Source organism: Pongo abelii, chromosome 20, assembly GCF_028885655.2.
Source record: "Pongo abelii isolate AG06213 chromosome 20, NHGRI_mPonAbe1-v2.0_pri, whole genome shotgun sequence".
Lineage (NCBI taxonomy): Eukaryota > Metazoa > Chordata > Mammalia > Primates > Hominidae > Pongo > Pongo abelii.
The window spans coordinates 6,917,272-6,938,718 of NC_072005.2; the positions used below are offsets into that span (position 1 = coordinate 6,917,272).

Below are 21,447 nucleotides of genomic sequence, written 5' to 3' on the forward strand. Positions count from 1 at the left end.
AAACTTCAGCAACCATCGTCTAGGTTTTATTGTCGGTAACCTAATAACATTCTTTGCTTCTTTTTTCTTCAGTATCCAATCCCTTATCCATTTTAAATATGTTCGAAAAGTTAGTACAAAAGTCAAAAAGGAGGCCGGGTGTGGTGGCTCATGCCTGTATTCCCAGCACTTTGGGAGGTTGAGGCGGGTGGATCACGAGGTCAGGAGATCGAGACCATCCTGGCTAATGTGGTGAAACCCCGTCTCTACTAAAAATACAAAAAATTAGCCAGGCGTGGTGGCAGGCGCCTGTAGTCCCAGCTACTTGGGAGGCTGAGGCAGGAGAATAGCTTGAACCCAGGAGGCGGAGCTTGCAGTGAGCCAAGATCACGCCACTGCACTCCAGCCTGGGTGACAGTGCGACACTCTGTCTCAAAAAAAAAAAAAAAAGACAAAAAGGTAAAACAAAGTTGATATATACACATACACATGGCAGAAAATGTAAGCAATAAATTTCACATCAGATGAAATTCACCATTTTAACCATTTTAAAGCGTGTAACTCAGTGGCTTTTTATTCACAGTGTTGTGCAGTGACCGCCACTATCTAGTGGCAAATCCTTTTTTTTTGAGACAGAGTCTTACTCTCACCCAGGCTAGAGGGCAGTGGCACGATCTTGGCTCACTGCAACCTCCGCCTCCCGGGTTCAAGCGATTCTCCTGCCTCGGCCTCCTGAGTAGCTGGGATCACAGGCATCCGCCACCATGCCCAGCTAATTTTTGTATTTTTAGTAGAGACGGGTTTTCACCATGTTAGCCAGGCTGGGCTCAAACACCTGTCCTCAGGTGATCCACCAGCCTTGGCCTCCCAAAGTGCTGGGATTACAAGCACCCACCACCACACCCAGCTAATTTTTGTATTTTTAGTAGAGATGGGTTTTCACCATGTTGGCCAGGCTGGTCTCGAACTTCTGTCCTCAGGTGACCCGCCCACCTCGGCCTCCCAAAGTGCTGGGATTACAGGCTTGAGCCACCACACCCAGCCTGATTGTGTTTTAAATGTCTATAGGATTTGATTTTCCCACATCTAGGCTTGGAGACCCCACCCTATATTTGTCCACACCCAGGTGGCAAATTGCAGAATGGCCACCTCAGACCATTCCTGGAAGTGTGGCCTGCAAGGACAATAGCCACCTCCCAGAGCCTTACATGCTGTACATCTTCTCCCCAGGTTACTGACCTTCAAGGCCTTTGCCCAGCTCTTCATCCTGGGCTGCTCCTGGGTGCTGGGCATTTTTCAGATTGGACCTGTGGCAGGTGTCATGGCTTACCTGTTCACCATCATCAACAGCCTGCAGGGGGCCTTCATCTTCCTCATCCACTGTCTGCTCAACCGCCAGGTGTGTAGCTGCTGCCCTCCCCATCCCCCTCCTCCCCTCCCCCCCTCCCCCCGTCCCCACCGCATCCCTCCACCCAACATCGCTGTCGCTGTACCATTTCCCTGCATCTGGATGATGTGTCTCCTTCTCCAGGTACGAGAAGAATACAAGAGGTGGATCACTGGGAAGACGAAGCCCAGCTCCCAGTCCCAGACCTCAAGGATCTTGCTGTCCTCCATGCCATCCGCTTCCAAGACGGTGAGAGACTGCATGCTCCCTGTGGGTGCTGGTCAAGGGAGGTGCCGGTCACTTGGTGACACTCAGCTCTGCTACGTGTTGGATACTGAATGGGAGCTGAGGGTGCCCACCCTAGTTAGCTCATGGGTGAAGTGTGGAGTTGAAGACTGGGGATTTATATGTATATATTAGCAGACACACACATTATCTATCTATCTATCTATCTATCTATCTATCTATCATCTCTCTATCATTTATCTATTTAAATAAAATTTCAAGAATAAATAAGACATACATAATTTATAACAGAAGATTTACATAGATACATTTGTATATGAATTATGTAACATATTTAAAATAATACATATTTTATATATTATGTTTATAAAGTACATTTATATACATTTATTATATACATATAATGTATAATATTATATACATATAAATGTAAGATGTAAGTTTAAATATAGATACCGGCTGGGCGCGGTGGCTCACACCTGTAATCCCAACACTTTGGGAGGCCGAGGTGGGCAGATTACCTGAGGCCAGGAGTTCGAGACCAACCTGGCCAACATGGCAAAACCCCCATCTCTATTAAAAATACAAAATTAGCCAGGCATGGTGGCAGGTGTCTGTAATCCCAGCTACTCGTGAGGCTGAGGCAGGAGAATTGCTTGAACTCGAGAGGCAGAGTTTGCAGTGAGCAGAGATTGTGCCATCGCACTTCAGCCTGGGCAAAAAGAGCGAAACTCCGTCTCAAAAAAAAATTAATTAAATAAATATAGTTATCTTCACATGTATATTTATATAGAGAAAATTTTTATGTAGTATGGGTAACATTTATATATGTAGATTTGCAGGAATATTGAAATATTGGAATGAATATGCAAATGGCGGCAAAGCTGGTTTTCCCGCTAGAATGTCTTATTTTTTTCAACAATGTATTCCACGCCCCTAAAATGCTGTCTAGCACACAGTAAGTTCTTAGTGAATATTTCCTGAGTAAATAATAATTCAATAGCTTAGTTTCCTCACTGATAAAATGGGGATAATGGTAATCCTTACCCTGGAAGATTATACTAGATATTAGATGAACTAGCATGCAATGGGGTTGGAAGAGTGCCTCGGACATAGCAGGATCTCAGTGTTAAGCCTTGCAAAAGTCCAGTGAGGTAGGTATCATTGGTCTATTTTCTTTTTTTTTCTTTTCTTTTTTTTTTTTTTTTTTGAGATGGAGTCTCACTCTGTAACCCAGGCTGGAGTGCAGTGGTGTGATCTTGGCTCATTGCAACCTCTGCCTCCTGGGTTCAAGCAATTTTCCTGCCTCAGCCTCCCAAGTAGCTGGGATTACAGGTGCCCGCCAGCACACCCGGATAAATTTTGTATTTTTAGTAGAGACAGCATTTTATGATGTTGGCCAGGTTGGTCTCGAACTCCTGACCTCAGGTGATCCACCTGCCTCAGCCTCCCAAAGTGCTGGGATTACAGGTGTGAGCCACCATGCCCGGCCAGTCTATTTTCATTTTGAGGAAACCGAATGTCACAGAGGTTAAGTCCAGTGATTTCAGAATGAGCCACAGGAATCACCCCACTGGAAAAATTGTCCAGATCATGGATGACATATTCTCTTGGCAATATATTTTTAAACATAATGCAGTTTACTATAGTTTTAATGAAAAAGACAGTATAGGTATAGAACATTTTAGAAAACAGTTGTAAGCATTGAAAACAAAATTAAAATTTCCCATTATCCCACCACATAAAGATCCCAATGAGTCATATTTTTGGATGCAAGCACCTTAGATCCAGTGGCTTAATTAAATAGGGAAACGATTTTCCTTGCAAGAAGTCCAGAATTAGGTGTTGCTAATATTGCTGGTGTTGCTGGTTCTATGCTTAGTGGTGTTGTAAAGGCTCTAAACTAAGAATCTGGGTTTTCCCCAGTTTTCCATTCCACCATCAACATGTTGACATCTTATTGTATTTTCACGGTTGCAGTATGGCTGCCACAGCTCCAGACATCATGACTATGTTCAAGTCAAGAAGAAGAGGCATGGACAGGACCAGAAAGCCCTTCTTTCATGTCTCTGTCTTTAACAGTAAACGAAAGCCCAGAAAACTCTCAGATTTCCCTTTACCTGATTGGTCAGAAGTGTATCATGTGACCGCTCATATGGGCAAAAAATTTTGAACCAACAGCTGTTTGGCTTCCTGAAGTCCAGAGTGGACGCTATCAATGCTGAGGAGGTTGAGAATGGCTTTTGGGTTTTCCAACTCCGCCTGTCACGCTAGGGACAATCGCATTTAACATTTTAATGTTTATCCTTCTAGTCTTTGTTACTGTATTTTTAATAGTTCTGTCCCTGTAGACATGACCCTTGGAATCACGTTTGTATTAATTCTGCTGCAGACTCTGAGGAAATTCTTTTCTCTCTCACAGGGTTAAAGTCCTTTCTTGCTTTCAAATATGCTATGGAGCCACAGTTGAGGACAGTAGTTTCCTGCAGGAGCCTACCCTGAAATCTTCTCTTCGCAGCTTAACATGGAAATGAGGATCCCACCAGCCCCAGAACTCTCTGGGGAAGAATGTTGGGGGCCGTCTTCCCGTGGTTGTATGCACTGATGAGAAATCAGGCGTTTCTGCTCCAAACGACCATTTTATCTTCGTGCTCTGCAACGCCTTCAATTCCAGAGTTTCTGAGAACAGACCCCAATTCAATGGCATGACCAAGAACACCTGGCTACCATTTTGTTTTCTCCTGCCCTTGTTGGCGCATGGTTCTAAGCGTGCCCCTCCAGCGCCTATCATACGCCTGACACAGAGAACTTCTCAATAAATGATTTGTCGCCTGTCTGACTGATTTACCCTAGGATAAAGACTCTTTGTGATTTTAAAGAAATGGTCAGTAAAACTGTAATGAGAGTCCCAGGGAACCAAGATGGCACATAGACAGATAAGCTACTTTGGCACAAACACTTAAAAAGAATTATGTTGGTAAGTAGGGGGATGTTTGATGTAGCAGAATTCTAGCACTTCCTGGAGGGTTGAAGCACTTGGTGACAACAACCTTTGGAAAATGCTTTGGTTTCCTGGGGTCCTTCAGGTAACCAAGACCTCCCTGTTTTCTAGAAACTTTCTAATGACTTGGCTAGGATTTAGGATTTGCTCTGTCACAGTTATTGCTACCCATCCTTAATTTTTTTTTTTTTTTTGACACAGTCTCACTCTGTTGCCCAGGCCAGAGTGCAGTGGCATGATCTCGGCTTACTGCAACCTCTGCCTCCCGGGTGCAAGTGATTCTCCTGCCTCAGCCTTCCAAGTAGCTGGACTGCAGGCATGCACCACCACACCTGGGTAATTTTTGTATTTTTAGTAGAGATGGAATTTCAGCATGTTGGCCAGGCTGATCTTGAATTCCTGACCTCAGATGATCCATCCGCCTCACCCTCCCAAAGTGCTGGGATTACAGGCATGAGCCACTGTGCCCGGCCACCATCCTTAAATGTTGAGCTTGGGAGAGAAGAAGATGAAGGTTTAAATGCAGATATCTTCACTTCTATGGACACTCTAAAACCTCCCAATCCAAAGCATGGTCCCTGGACCATCAGCATCACCTGAGAGCTTATTAGAAAAGCAAAGAATAATCTCAGACCCCACTCCAGACCTCCTAGATCAGAACTTGCATGTTAACAAAATCCGCAGGGGATGAGTATAACCATGGGTGTCTGAAAAGCACTATTGTAGAACATTCTTCTGTTTGTCATGCTGACAGCAGAGCTTGTCTTTAAAACCAGAGAAAAATGTCTTCCTCTTGACTTGGACCCTTTGCATCTTCTCTTAGAATAACTTCCCTGAAAACTCAATTGATGTCTTCTGGCTCTTTGAGTTGCAGTGTAGTCATCCCCTCTGCTAGGAAGCATTCTTTGAATCTCCTACAGTAGAATTTGGCGTTATTTTTGTGTGTGCCAAAAAGCTTCATGCTTTCTCACCCTGTATTATGATTTCTCTTTTTGTTGGGTGTCTCCAACATAGACTGTGAGCTTCGTAAGTACAGGGATTTGCATTAAGTAGATTCTCAATAAATATGTTGAATGAATGAATTAATGAATGGTTAGAATGATTACTCTTCATTTTGCAGACAGGTGAACTGAAGCTCAGGCCGAGGTGGGTGGATCACAAGGTCAGGAGATCGAGACCATCCTGGCTAACACAGTGAAACCCCGTCTCTACTAAAAATACAAAAAATTAGCCAGGCGTCGTGGTGGGTGCCTGTAGTCCCAGCTACTCAGGAGGCTGAGGCAGGAGAATGGTGTGAACCTGGGAGGCGGAGCTTGCAGTGAGCCGAGACCGCGCCACTGCACTCCAGCCTGGGTGACAGAGCAAGACGCCATCTCTAAATAAATAAATAAATAAAGCAATATAGTAATTTGAAGTTTACTTAATTTTTGCTCTCAGAAAGTCTTTCCATCATCAGTTCTAAGCCATCTGGTTGCCTCCTGATGTGACCTTTCTGTTCCATTTTGCCTAAAGTTATTAACTTTTTATTTGTAATACTTGGTATGTTGGATCAATATCAGATGAGTTCATTGTCTCATTTATCTCTGTAAGTTTACTATCCAGCAGAAGATTGGGGTCACTGATTGGGTTAATAATATTTGTTAAATGAACATATCCAGGAAAGAGAGTGTGTCTATCTACTGCACAGCAACAGAACACTATTCTGATATTCTGTGTCCTGAAGTGATCACTCTTGGTTTTATAAATAACAGATTCTGATTTTCAGAATCTTCAAAACAGATCTCTTTTGTTTAATTTTCCAGTAACAATAACCCCGTGCTCATTCTATTACTAATATTACTATTTATAAACTGACAATAAGTGATTGAGGTCAGGTGTCCTAAAAGCAGAGCCTGAGACCAGGATTGTGGTGCCCATGATTTACTGAGGGAGTGCTTGGAGGAGAAGTGAGGGAGTCAGGATGGGGTTGGGAAGTTGGAGGGTAAGGCTATGGTCTCAGCTGGAAGTGATGGCAGCCTGATCTCCGGGGAGCGCTGGAGCACGAGTCATACCTCAGAGTTGGTCTCACTTTGAGTCAAGGGCCCCGGCCTTGTTTATGCCTGTGTCAGTCAATTATTGGCTATGTTGCCCCGACAATGGTAGGGCAGTGTGTCACCTCCCAGATGGAGCACTTCCTGTTCAGCTGAAACCAGTTTCCTGGAGAAGGGCATGGGGGCTGAAAAGGAAACTAGGAACGGGCAGCAACAGTACCAGCTACTCTGCTCGTGACCATCAAATATAAAAAAGAAAGCTATGAATCCCTTGGATACTTGACTGAAGTTCATTGTCATGAGATTTTGAACTGCATTAAAAAAAGAGTATTGTTTCTAATGATATTGCAAACTTCTTAGACATTCCAGTAAGCATTTCACTTACCAAAAAAAAAATTTTTTTTTTTTTTTTTTTTTTTGCCATTCACTTAGACTTCTTTTTTTAACGTTTATTTTAGGTTCAGGGTTACATGTGCAGCTAACTTATATAGGTAAGTTGCATGTCACGGGGCTTTCGTGTACAGACTTTTTTTAATCATCCAGGTAATAAGCATACTACCTGATAGGTAGTTTTTTGATCATCTTCCTCCTCCCACCTTCAACCCTCAAGAAGGGCCTGGTATCTGTTGTTTGTTCCTTTTTTTGAGATGGAGTCTTGCTCTGTTGCCCAGGCTGGAGTGCAGTGGCGTGATCTCGGCTCATCGCAACCTCTGCCTTCCGGGTTCAAACAATTCTCCTGTCTCAGCAGGATACCCGATCCCAGGGAAGTTCAAAGCTAACATAAGATAGAATTCAGTTATTCCCCTAGTTCCTTGTAATTGAATAGAAACATTTTACCAACTTATGTTAATATTATACAATTTTAATCCCTGGATATTGAACTGGGTCTGACTCACTAACTGAAAACTTTCACATTTTGTGCTATTCACAATAGCACGTTTCAGAGCTATTGTTTTTCTCATTTTTCTTGTCCTAAATCACCTCAGACATCTGTATTTATTACTGCAACTTTGTCCTTACCTATAAACTAATCCCTAGACCAGTGGTTTTCAACTGGGAGCATTTTTGTTCCCAGGCGGCAATGTCTGGAAGCATATATATATATATTTCAAATAAAAAATGCATATATATTTCAAATAAAAAATGCATATATATTTCAAATAAAAAATGCATATATATTTCAAATAAAAAATGCATACATATTTCAAATAAAAAATATATATATTTCAAATAAAATATATATATTTCAAATAAAAAATATATATATTTCAAATAAAAAATATATATTTCAAATAAAAAATACATATATTTCAAATAAAAAATATATACATATTTCAAATAAAAATATATATATATTTTTTTTGAGACAGGATCTCACTCTGTAGCCCAGACTGGAGTGCAGTGGCCCAATCTCGGCTCACGGCAGCCTCCGCCTCCTGGGTTCAAGCAATCCTCCCACCTCAGCCTCCTGAATAGCTGGGATTATAGGCGTGAGCCACTGCACCCAGCTAATTTGTTTTGTATTTTTAGTAGATACAGGGTTTCACCATGTTGGCCAGGCTGGCCTCGAACTCCTGGTCTCAAGTGATCCGCCCACCTCAGCCTCCCAAAGTGCCAGCATTACAGGTGTGAGGCACCACACCCCCGCCGGAGGCATTTTTGATTGTCATGACTGGTGGGGAAGTGTCACTGCCACCTACTGAATAAGGCCAAGCTGCTTCTAAACACCTTACAATACAAAGAACAACCACTTACAAATAAGAAATTATCAGCCGACGCAGTGGCTCAAACCTGTAATCCTAGCACTTTGGGAAGCCGAGGCAGGTGGATCACGAGGTCAAGAGATCGAGACCATCCTGGTCAACATGGTGAAATCCCGTCTCTACTAAAAACACAAAAATTAAGCTGGGCGTGATGGCATGTGCCTGTAGTCCCAGCTATTCAGTAGGCTGAGGCAGGAGAATTCGCTTGAACCCTCGAGGTGGAGGTTGCAGTGAGCCAAGATTGCGCCACTGTACTCCAGCCTGGGCAACAAAGTGAGACTCCGTCGCAAGAAAATAAATAAATAAATAAATTATCCAGCCCAAAATATCAATAGTGCAGAGTTTGAGACATAATAATTAGGTGGAGGCCAAGAATATTTAATGTATCATCTCTGCCATTCTTGCCTTCACAAATTTTCTAATTCAGGGAGGCAGGATTTACAAACACACATGACATCATTTTTGAAACAGCACACCATGTAGAGGGGTAAGTCATGTTGTACAGACCTGAATAAATTGAGTTTAAAAGATGGTTTATTTGAAAGCCTGAATAAGAAATTGGTTTTGAAGGAAGCAGAAGCCAGATTGGCTCTTAAAAAGAATAGAAAAGAATGAGAGAGGCAGGAAGGAAAGAAAGCAGCGACCAGGAGTGGTGGCTCACGCCTGTAATCACAGCACTTTGGCAGGCTGAGGCAGGCGGATCACCTGAGCTCAGGAGTTCGAGACCAGCCTGGCCAACATGGAGAAACCTCGTCTTTACTAAAAATACAAAATTAGCTGGGTGTAGTGGCGCATGCCTGTAATCCCAGCTACTCGGGAGGCTGAGGCAGGAGAATCACTTGGACCCGAGAAGCAGAGGTTGCGGTGAGCCGAGATCATGCCATTGCACTCCAGCCTGGGCAACAAGAGCAAAACTCCATCAAAAAAAAAAAAAAAAAAAAGAGAAAGAAAGAAAAAACGTAAAAGAAAAAAGAAAAGAAAAGAAAGCAGCCTCAAGTTGGAAGGAAGGAAAAATGGCCAATAGAGGAGTCTGAATTCAAATCTGCAACACCTAGAATACATGGCTTATTTATTCTGTCTTTCTTCAACCGCCATGGACCAGAGAGCAATCGCAACATGACTAGGAATTCGGCACAAGGGTTTCTCAGCTGCCCAGGAATATTGCATTTTACGAAGCCTTTATTCGTGTACATTTGAAATTATGCAAAACAAAAAGTTGCGCTGCATGCACACATTTTGCAACCATGTGAATATCCCTTCATTTTCCCTTTTCCAAAGGAATCACATAACTTCAAAGCCAGCAGGTGGAGTGGATGTACACTACTCTGTTTATATCTATGGAGGAGACATTTGCGTTAATTAAGCAGAAAAGTCCTCAACCCTTTGTCTGCAACCCCAAAAGAAGACCTCACATGATTTTCTTTTCTTTTTTTTATTTTTTTGAGACAGAGTACCACGGCCTCCCAGGCTGGAGTGCAGTGGTGCAATCATAGCTCACTACAGCCTCGAATTCCTGGGGCTCAAGCAATCCTACTGCCTCAGCCTCCTGTGTAGTGGGGAGTACAGCAATGCACCACTATGCTTAGCTAATTTTGTAAATTTTTTGTAGATATGAGGTCTCACTATGTTTTCCAGGGTGTCTCAAACTCCTGGCCTCAAACAGTCCTCTTACTTCAGCCCCCCAAAGTGCTGAGATTATAGGCATGAGCCACCGCGCCTGGTTTGAAATTTCTTCAAATAAATGATGATGACTCTTGACTATTTTAACATTGACAGTCATTAGCATTTAAAATTTTTTTGGAGCTATTCTGTCATAACAATCATCCACACATTTATTAATGTGCTGAAAAACATACCTAAAACCCAGTAACTTTGTAAAAGTAATTAGACATGGTAAAACGAAAAAATGAGTCCGAATAACCCACGTTTTTTGTTTCCAGACATTTGTACTGGGACATGTTCAAGAGGACACTAAGAAAACAAAATGATCTTTAACCCACGTGTACATGCAGGTTCGAAAAGTCTCAGGCAGGCCGGGCTAGGTCGCTCACACCTGTCATCGTAGCACTTTGGGAGGCCAAGGAGGGTGGATTACCTGAGACGAGGAGTTCAAGACCAACGTGGCCAACATGGTGAAACCCTGTCTCTACTAAAAATACAAAAAATGAGCTGGGCGTGGTGGCAGGCGCCTGTAATCCCAGCTACTCCGGAGGCTAAGGCAGGAGAATCTCTTGAACTCGGGAAGCAGAGGTTGCGGTGAGCGGAGATCCCGTCACTGCATTCCAGCCTGGGCAATGAGAGCAAAACCCTGTCTCAAAAAAAATAAATTAATTAATTAAAAAGTCTCAGGCAAAGAAAATGGGGAAAATGTCAGTGTCTTGGACAAAAGAGCCTGTGGAGTGACAATACACCCTTAAGCTGGGATGATAATGCATTTTTGTATTGCAAAATGCAACAGCCTCTTTAATACTGATCCATATGAAAATTGTTGAATTATGTGAATGTGGAGTGTTAATGTAAGATCTTTGGGAGCATAAAATACAGCAGAGAGGCCAGAAAGGGAACTGTGAGCTGAATCCAGATGCCAGTTAGTGAGTTTCTGGCAAGGTGGCAGTAGCTGCAAGAAGAAAATCCCCTTCTCCCGCCCGCCATCTTTAAAATGCATCCTTCGGACACTTCATTGCACGTGCCACACTACTGGACTCTGGATCTAAGAATTCTCCCAAATGTCTTGTTCTTTCTATGAACACAAAAAGCCAAAATAGGTGAATAAGCCTGGACTTTTCACAGGAAAGCTAGAAATAGTGGCATTTGTCCAATCTATGTGTGACCACAGGGGCGCCGTAGACAAACGGAAAGGAGCAGTAACTTCCGGGTCATTGCCATGGCATTTGCCAGGTCAGTTCATCTTTAGCCAAGTAGCAGAGACGAGATGAACCTGTGGCTGCGGTTGCTTGGTTGAATCTGTAGATGATGATGCAGTGCCTCCTTTATGCAAGAATTCTGAGGACTTCCCCACTTCTTCCTAATTGCGGGGAAGATAATAAGGAGAAAAGGTGAAAGAGAAATTAACTAAAACTTCTAACTTGCCCAGAGATGACAAACTAGGATTTCTGTTAGGTCCAAAGCTCAACATCTGACATTACAATTTCCCATCCTCCTCCAAAAAAACTCCACCATCTAATAATGGTTATTTTATTTTATCTTTTCACAAACATTTACAGGGGCTTCCTGTGGTGCCAGGCAGCCTTCTAAGCGCTTAACTTATTTGACATCATTTAATCTTCACAATGAGAAGTGCTACCCTAGCTAAGAAGCTCTCTGTCCCAAATAAAGCTCATATCTTTGTAACAGCTCCATGGTCTTAGCATTCAGGCTGCCGCAAGGGGCAAACCCAGTTTGACGAGTCACAGCACTTAGGAATCCGTGGTTTCTGACCAAAAAGAGTCTCTTCCTAGTCCTCCAAATCTAGATAATTTCACAAACCAGAGGTCGTTTTTATCATACACCGCCTTCAAATTTTTGGTCAAGTGCCAGCTTCTTGTAGTCACCTTATTTAAAACTGAAATCCACCCTGTCATTCCTGGCTGCTCTCCATTGCTCTATTTTTTCTAAAGCATTTATCACTTTCTAACATACCATAAAATTCACTTTTTGGGGTCTGTTGTCAGTCCCCTCACCCAACTAGAATGTTAGCTCTGTGAGGTCAAGGACTACTGTCAATGGGTCCACTGATGGTTCTCCAGCACCTAAACAGTGCCTGGCACATAGCAGACAATAAATATGTGCTAAATGAATGTTGTTAATAAATTCAACTTTTTTTGTTAAATATCCCTTGGATGTTTGTTGAAGGAAGAAATGAAAAGAGAGAGGAAGAGAAGGAGGGAGTGATAGAAAGAATGAAATAGAGAGAAACAAGAGAGAAGGAGGAAGGGAGAAAAAAGATAGATGGTGTAAAAGAGAGTGAGAAAGAAAGAAAACGTAAGGAAGGAGAGGGAAACCAGGAATGAGAGAGAGGAAGAGACTGAGAGAGAGCAAGAAAAAAGGGAGAAAACGAAGGAAGGAAGGAGGGAAGGAGGGAAGGAAGGAAGAAGGGAGGGAGGGAGGAAGGGGAGGAAGGAAGGGAGGGAGGAAGGAAGGAAGGAAGAAAGGAAGGGTGGGTGGGTTCTGGTTTTGGTCTCAAAACCCAGAAACTTCAGCTGCATAATACAGGAACCTAATGCAATTTCTCTTTTCTTTCAGATCAAGGAACCAGAAAGCTTCTAGAGGCATGAGATGTCGGATTCCAATAAGGCACTCAGAAGGAGCTGATCTTACCGTTTTGTTTTGGGTAGTAGAGTGAGACATCTCAGTGCTTTCAGTTTCTACCCCTTTCCGCATCCCACTAAACCACTTTTTGTATTCCATTCGAACCTGGAAATTTGAGTAGAGAGGTCCGTGTTACATCCAGAGCTTGGTTTGGGAGAAAGGATCCTAAAATGGGAGGCTAAAGATAAAGACACCAAGCCCTACTCTCTAGTTTTCCATATAATCTTGGCCATGCCCATGTTGATTCATTTTATTTAAACTCAAACTTCTCAGTTGTAAAAAAGGTGTGTATTAAATATCAGACACTATAGGACTCAATAGATGATGATGATGATGATGATGATGGTGATGAATGTGACTTGATGATGGTGGTGGTGGTAATGAAAGTAATTAAGATGATGATGGTGATGATGAAGGTGATGGTAATGGTGATGATGGTGATGATGAAGGTGATAATGATGAAGATGATGATAAACGTAATGAAATTGATGATGGTGAAGGTGATGGTAATGGTGATGATGGTGAGGGTGATGATGAAGATGATGACAATGAAGGTGATGATAGTGATGATGATAGTGAAGGTGATGATGATGAAGTTGATGATAATGGAACAGACGATGGTAAAAGTAGCGGTGATGATGAAAATGATCATGATGAGGGTGAAGATGGTGATGTTGATGAAGGTGATGGTAGTGAAGGTGATGATGAAGGTCATGGTGATGGTGGTGATAGTGATGATGAAAGTAATGTGAAGGTGATGATGAAGGTGATGATGGTGATGATGGTGATGGTGATGATGAAGGTGATGGTGATGATGGTGATGGTGATGATGAAGATGATGAAGGTGATGATGGTGATGGTGATGATTATAAAGGTGGTGGTGATGATAGTGATGATGATATAGGTGATAATGAAGGTTATGGTAATGGTGATGATGGTGATGGTGATGATAGTAAAGATGATGAAGGTGTGATAAAGGTAATGAAGGTGGTGATGGTGAAGGTGATTATTATAAAGATGATAATGGTGATAATGATAAAAGTGACTATGGTGATGATGGTTAGATGATAATGGTGGGGGTGTCGGTGATTATACGATGGTGAAGGTCACCATTTATTGAACACTAGCTATATTCAAGACACTGTATATGCAATATATCATTTAATTCTTACATAAATGGAGTGAGAAAGACATTTCTCCTACCCACAATTAAAGATCCAAAGTTGAGATTCTTGCAGATAAATTGATATGTCCAAGGTCACACAGCCAGGACTCGAAACCTTGTCATCTTACTCAGAGCCCTGACACTAACCATTACAATCACCCATCCTCTGTGATTCCAAGAATTGCCTTCCTCTAACCTCCTTAACATGCTAAAAATGACATTTAAATATTTAATGCTTGACATCATTTCACAAGGACAATTAAATTATATTTTACTTCTTCTGTGAGTGAGAAGTACCAAGCATTAAGGCACTAAAAGATTGAAGAGAAATTAATGACATGTTAAGATAGCCTTTTGCCACTAGCGTCTTAACTGCTGGTAGTTTTATTCAACAGCAAAGGGAAAATGCCAGGAAAATTTGTCCTAATTTTCTATGGAGAGTAAAATTGAAATAACACTCACTGAGACCTTAATAACAACACTAACTGAGATCTTAATGTGTGCTAAGGACTATGCTAGGAGTTTGCACTGATTCATTTAAATCTTCAACCCTGTAATGAAGGCATCACCACATTTGCAGATGAGAAAACTACAGATGATGCTCAAAAAAGATAGGCAGTTTACCCAGAGTCACACAGCCACCTACTCAGTGGAAGAACTGGGATTAGACTTGAAGTCTCTTTGAGTTTGTGGTAGATTGTACCACATATTTCAGCATCACTTCTTGTAGTGCCCCTCACTACAGGAGGATTATTCATCCCCTTCTTGGTGAACTGAGGTATGGTCATGTGACTTGCTTTGACCAATTAAATGAGAGCAGAACAGAAGTGCGTCACTACTAGGTAGAAGCTTTAAGAGAGCTAAGCTGTGCTTTCCCGCAATCTCCTTTTCCTGTGTCATGAAACCATCAATGTTCTAAAAAGAGTGCCACACCTTCAGCCTGCACCCCAGAGGAAAGACGATGTGGGTTAAGTCACAGTTATGTAGCACAAGCAAGAAATAAACATTTATTGTTTTAAGTTGCTAAGATTGAGTGTGGGAGGCAAGGGGCTATTTGTTATTGCAGCACAATCCACTTTATCCTGACTGATCCATGCTCTTCAGGATATGTTATGATGCTAACCAGATGAAACCCACAGTATATAGCATACTCCAGCAGCACCTAAACCCTCATTCCCAAATCAAGACAGCCCCAAAATACAATTATAAAAGGTCAGGGAAGAGTGAGAACGTGAACAACCATTCAATTAGACTTTGGGACTAGGCTGATGACAGACAAAATAATTAGCCTTACCTGGCGATTAAGGAGACAGTGTACCACAAACAGCAACACTCCCTGAAGGGTGTTGATGATGGTGAATGAGTATGCAATGATTGATCCAATCGTCTTCCCTACTTCTTCAACCATAAAAAAACCAAGGCCCCAAGAACAGCCCAGGATAAATAGCTGAGAAATGGCTTTAAATGTCATGACTCTGCAGGGAATAAAAGTAATAATAACTACGGTTTACCAGGTATTCACTACAAGTGCTAATTAAATGCTCTGTGTGCATTCCCTTATTTAAATCTCACAACAGCTTCATGCAGTTAAGTGACGTATACAACAAGGTCACACAGCTTGAGGATGAAGTGGAACCCATGACTTCAGTCACGGCAAATCACTGAGAATAGTGCTTTTTCCCCACCATTGAAAATAATTTGATTTTTCTGCATGTCTTCTGCCTAGATTTTTTGGAAGATTTATGGGAAAATGCCTTCTAGAAATTTGTATTTAAAAATTTGAATAATGGTGAATTCCTGACTTTTGAACATAACATAGTGTTGGGTTTCTTCACACAAAATATATTGTGTTTCATATAATGGAGTGGGATTGTTGATGGCAGCTGGCTGGGAGAGCTGATGAGTGTGTGTGTGTGTGTGTGACTTCACTTTTTACTTTTTGTGTTACCCCCTGGGAATATAAACTCTCTGAGGGCAGGGATTTTGGTCTGTTTTACTCACTGCTTTATCTCCAGTCCTTAGAATAATGCCTAGCACATAGTAGATACTCAATAAATATTATGGTTTGTGATAAACTTGCTAATTAGTCCTTCCTCTTCCTAATTTGGTTCCTAGGTTTTCCACAACTGCTATCTAGCTTGGTGATTTTTCTTACATCTAGCCCTCCTTCCATTTGCACTTACAGAAGGATATATACTTATAGAAAAGACAGAAAACCTACCTATGTCTACATTTAGGAGACAGCATAATCACTGGTATATGAGGATTCTCCCATGACAACTTTCTTTTTGGCCTAAATGGTGCCATATGGCTTCATCCCCACTGACCATAGCCAGTTGCCCCAGAGTAGACACCTGACCTATAAGGAGTCAGTCAATCCATTTTCCCCCCAGCCAACCAGATTTTCTCTCTTAAGCATTTGAAGTAAGAGGCTTGGAGAATGGACCTGTGAGGCCCCTTTGAGGTGGCTCTGCCCTGTTCATCAGCTGTGGGAAGTCAGTCTGCAGGGAGAAGAGGACAGAGCCAAGGTGCAGGAAAGGGAGACATAAATATGCAATTTTTTTTTTTGAGATGGAGTCTTGCTCTGTTGCTCAGGCTGGAGAGCAGTGGCACAATCTTGGCTCACTGCAACCTCTGCCTCCCGGGTTCGAGCGATTCCCTTGCCTCAGCCTCCCAAGTAGCCAGGACTACAGGCGTGTGCCACCACCACGTCTGGCTAATTTTTGTATTTTTAGTAGAGACGGGGTTTCACCATGTTGGCCAGGATGGTCTCGATCTCTTGACCTTGTGATCCACCCGCCTTGGCCTCCCAAAGTGCTGGGATTACAGGCGTGAGCCACCACGCCCAGCCAGATATGCGATTCGATAGCACAATGGTTAATTCTGGAGCTTAGGAGGCAAAGGGACTCAAGTGGATGGGGGCTTCTAACAGATCTGGAACAAGTCTCTCAACAACTCTTTCCCAGCCTCCCCTTCCTGCCATGATGTCTGAAATTTCTAGAATCCAAGTCCTTCCTATTGAAAGAGCACGATGTTTCCACCATGTCAGTGTTAACCTCGGATTTATTACTTAGGAAATAGACGAGATAGTTAATCTCTACCCCAAAGTGTGACATTAACCTAGTGTAGCACAACAGGGTAACTGTCTATTCACCAGCAAGAGGAAGAGGTTGGCAGCAGGGCATGACTGCTGGGATGAGGTCAGACATGGAGCTTGCTGTTTGCAGTTCTAAGGAAGAAGTGAGCTCTTAGAGGGTAAGGAATTGAGAAATAGGGGGATGGGGAAACACCAAGAAGGGTGGCACTTTGACCCTCAAGAATTGAAGAAACCAAGTTTAAGAAATGTCAGACTGGTCTGATAAGTAGAGGAGACTTGAGACAGGGTCTGAAATTAGACAGATAGTCCTTTAATTTTCATGCACATGACTCACCAATGCAAGATCCTTACCCACTCTTGGGTAAGGTGAGCTGTGGGCTCATATTATCAATGAAAGTATTAGTAGCAATCACCCCATGGGTTGAAAGTATCAGCACGCCATGAAATAATATTGATAAATGTCCAGCATCTATCAAGATTCTATTGAATATTAGCTTTTGTCATCATTATTTTTAATAGTGTAGATTGGTACCCATGAGAACTGAGTTTGTACAACCAAAGAACATGGAATCCAGGTCGGGCACGGTGTGGTTCATGCCTGTAATCCCAGCACTTTGGGAGGCTGAGGTGGGTGGATCATCTGAGGTCAGGAGTTCGAGACCAGCCTGACCAATATGGCAAAAGCCCGTCTCTACTAAAAATACAAAAATTAGCCAGGCATGGTGGCGTGTGCCTGTAGTCCCAGCTACGCAGAAAGCTGAGACAGGAGAATTGCTTGAACCCAGGAGAATTGCTTGAACCTGGGAATGGGAGGTTGCAGTGAGACGAGATGGTGCCACTGGACTCTAGCCTAGGTGAAAGAGTGAGACTCAGTCTCAAAAAAAAAAAAGGAAAAGAAAAGGAAACAAAACGGAGTCCAGGGGTATATGGGCTCTTGGTGGAGTGAGAGGAGGATGTTGATACTCTTGGAATTAATTTCATAATAAGAGTATGTTATACAAAAGAGGCACTTGATGAATGTTTATTTTTCTTTTCTTTTTTTTTTTGAGACCGAGTCTCGCTCTGTTGCCCAGGAGGGAGCACAGTGACATGACCCATAGCTCACTGCAGCCTCAACCTCCCCAGCTCAAGTGATTCTCCCTTTGCAGCCTCCGAAATAGCCGGGACTGCAGGCGCACGCCACTATGCCCAGCCAATTTTGTAAATTTGTTGTAGAGACAGGGGTCTCAATATGTTGCCAGGCTGGTCTTGAGCAGCTAGACTCAAACAATCCTGTCACCTCAGCCTCCTCAAGTGCTGGGATTACAAGTGTGAGTCACTGCACCCAGCATGAATATTTATTGAATAAGGAAATGAAGTTACCTGAAAATCAGAGTTTCTATTTCTTCTATAAATTGTCCTTCACATGCTCTTTATCACGTACCAGGATAATTTATATCATATTTCTGCATAGGTTCTTTCTTTCCCAAAAGAGCAGCCATGTAGGAACAATGTGTGGGTACCACTGATTCTGATGCCTTTTTACCTGGTGTCCTGAATGGTGGAAACTTCTTTATTGAGGGAGGAAAGTTTGCTTCTCAAAATCCACAGAACTTGGAAGTAGAACACCAGGTTTATCTGTGGGAACCGCATGAAAAAAGTGACATGGAATTTTCTTCTGGAGCCATTTTATACAATCTAATTTGAGGAGGGCCTAAGAATCTTTTCCCAAAAGACACAGGTTTTATAAAGATGGTATGCACATATGTTCTGGTCTATTACGTACAACACACAGCATATACCCTGTAGCATTTGGTGCTTAATTAGGTAACTATCCAATTTATCATTCAAACCAGGACACTTTGAAAGTGGAAAGGTGCTATTGATGTCTCTACCAGGGAACAGGTATCATCAGAAAGTTTCTGGCAAACAGGAAACCATGTCACCCTGTGTAGAGAGGCCAACCATTAAATATTTGTTGAATGGAATGAGTAACAGTATTTTGAAAAGAAGTCCCAGGAGAAGTGATATTATTACATCAAAGCAACAAGTGAGCCAGGAGGAATCCAAGGGAAGAAAAGTGGAGACAGTACTTTCAGGAAGAGGGGCTGATCACATTAAGCTGTATTTCTTATCTTCATCTCATTTCCCCTTAGATAAGAAAAACATTTTGTATGCTTGGTCAACCTAAGGCGGGCACACCCATAAATAATTATCACCTACCAAGATAATGACTGCTACTGGCCCCATGAAGCTCCAGATGAATCCTTTATCAAGCTTGAGCCAACAGCTGTTGAGAGAGAGAGAAGCATTAGCTGCCTCTTCCTTGGGAGAAGGCAGAGAGCTTGAATACAGGCTCCTGGGGCAAGATGTGAACAGGGCCAGGAGTTACTTCGCTCAGAATCCTGAATTTTAGATGGAGCCAGATGTGAGCTCTCATTTGATGAGATGCATGCTCTGAGGCTGAGTTTTTTCAAGTGTATAATAGAACTAATCAAAGTACTGGAAAGATTAAATGATGACTGTAGCTCTCTACTGAGGCTTGAAGTCAGGGAATGTCTGTTCTCTGGCTTCGTTGTTCTCCTTCTAAATAGTGTTGATCATTCTAGGTCTTTTCCCTCCTTTATCTAAACTTCAGAATCAGTTTGTCAATATCCACAAAATAATTTTCTGGGAATTTGATTTGGAGTGTGTTGGATCTATAGATCAAGTTGGGAAGAACTGCCATCTTGACAACGTTGAGTCTTCTTATCCATGAACATAGAATATCTATTTGGATATCCTTTGATTTTTTTTATCAGAATTTTGTCACTGCCTTCATATAGAACTTGTAGGAAAGATTAAATAAGATAATGTGCTTAAAGTTTTTGAGTACAGTTCCTAGCAATGAGTTAACGGTAATAAATATAGTTGGCAAGTCGATAATGATTGCTATAATGAGAAAGAGAGTAAAAACAATAACTACAGCTACAAAAACTAACTCTAATTAAGCATATTCCATGCACCAGATACTCTGTTGTCCAAATAATTTGTATTCTTTCTTGGCTTATGATGGCAAAGGTAGCATACGTTATTTTTAAAGGGAAGCTGAGAGCCTGAATCTCTTAACATTCAGTAGGCAGAAAAGCTTCCAAACTTAAGTTCTATCCAAAGGGTTGCCAACTATGGCCCATGGGTCTGATCCAGCCCGCCACTTGCTTTCATAAGTTTTATTGAAAGACAATCAACTCATTCGGTTACATATTGTCAATGCTGCTTTCACACTACATGGGCAACGTTGAGTAGTCACCTCAGAGACTTTGTGGCCAGAAAAGCCAAACATATTTACCATCTGGCCTTTTATTGAAAATGTCAGTTCCAAATCTTTGCTATTGTGAATAGTGCCACAATAAACATACGTGTGCATGTGTCTTTATAGCAGCATGATTTATAATCCTTTGGGTATATACCCAGTAATGGGATGGCTGGGTCAAATGGTATTTCTAGTTCTAGATCCTTAAGGAATCGCCACACTGTCTTCCACAATGGCAACCCAAATGTCCATCAATGATAGACTGGATTAAGAAAAGGTGGCACATATACACCATGGAATACTGTGCAGCCATAAAAAAGGATGAGTTCATGTCCTTTGTAGGGACATGGATGAAGCTGGAAACCATCATTCTGAGCAAACTATTGCAAGGACAGAAAACCAAAGACCGCATGTTCTCACTCATAGGTGGGAATTGAACAATGAGAACACTTGGACACAGGGTGGGGAACATCACACACCGGGGCCTGTCGTAGGGTAGGGGAAGGGGGGAGGGATAGCATTAGGAGATATACCTAATGTAAATGATGAGTTAATGGGTGCAGCACACCAACATGGCACATATATACATACGTAACAAACCTGCATGTCGTGCACATGTACCCTAGAACTTAAAGTATAATAAAAAAAAAACCACCAAATTTCCATCTTCCATAATAGAAAAAAATCAGAAGGGAGTACCTAAAATTGTAATTAAAAAAAAAAAAAAAAAAAAGAAAATGTTGGTCAACTCCTCTACCATTCTATCTCCAGCATTCTGGTAGGACATAGAGTTCAAGCTGGAAACAAAGCATTTCTTTGACTTTAAGAGGGACAACATTGGGAGGCCGAGGCAGGCAGATCATCTGAGGTCTGGAGTTCAAGACCAGCCTGGCCAACATGTTGAAACCCCGTCTCCACTAAAAAATACAAAAATTAGCTGGGCATGATACTGGGTGCCTGTAATCCCAGCTACTCAGGAGGCCAAGACAGGAGAATTGTTTGAACCTGGGAGACGGTTGCAGTGAGCTGAGATCATGCCACTGCACTCCAGCCTGGGCAGGTGAGCAAGACTCCGTCGCAAAAAAAAAAAAAAGGGACAACAGTAACATACATGATGTTTTAGTGTATGCACAACCTACTTCCTAACCCAAGCACCATTAACAAAATATTAACTTCTTCAACTAACTGTTGTGTGTTGAG

General features: G+C 42.2%; 2 protein-coding genes across 3 annotated transcripts in view; one reads left to right on the plus strand and one right to left on the minus strand.

Moving 5' to 3' along the window:
• The window catches only part of ADGRE1 (adhesion G protein-coupled receptor E1), a 60,297-nt gene extending 55,842 nt beyond the window's left edge, over positions 1–4,455 (plus strand). The window contains exons 25-27 of one of the 2 annotated variants that reach the window (XM_054539475.2): positions 1,210–1,378; positions 1,511–1,615; positions 4,035–4,455. In XM_054539475.2, the coding sequence (XP_054395450.2) occupies positions 1,210–1,378; positions 1,511–1,615; positions 4,035–4,040 (280 nt within the window). In that variant the 3' untranslated portion in view covers positions 4,041–4,455. Of the gene's footprint in view, positions 1–1,209; positions 1,379–1,510; positions 1,616–4,034 lie in introns of those variants that run through there. The other variant, XM_063719283.1, reaches the window with a different exon arrangement.
• A 2,632-nt stretch (positions 4,456–7,087) lies between these two features.
• LOC100448268 (putative adhesion G protein-coupled receptor E4P) overlaps positions 7,088–21,447 on the minus strand; it is a 42,529-nt gene continuing 28,169 nt past the window's right edge. The window contains exons 12-17 of the mRNA XM_024237977.3: positions 19,179–19,245; positions 18,502–18,593; positions 15,174–15,354; positions 12,724–12,819; positions 11,345–11,431; positions 7,088–7,418 (exon numbers count right to left, since the gene is read on the minus strand). Coding sequence (XP_024093745.3) covers positions 7,413–7,418; positions 11,345–11,431; positions 12,724–12,819; positions 15,174–15,354; positions 18,502–18,593; positions 19,179–19,245 — 529 coding nt within the window. The 3' untranslated portion in view covers positions 7,088–7,412. The remainder of the gene's footprint in view (positions 7,419–11,344; positions 11,432–12,723; positions 12,820–15,173; positions 15,355–18,501; positions 18,594–19,178; positions 19,246–21,447) is intronic.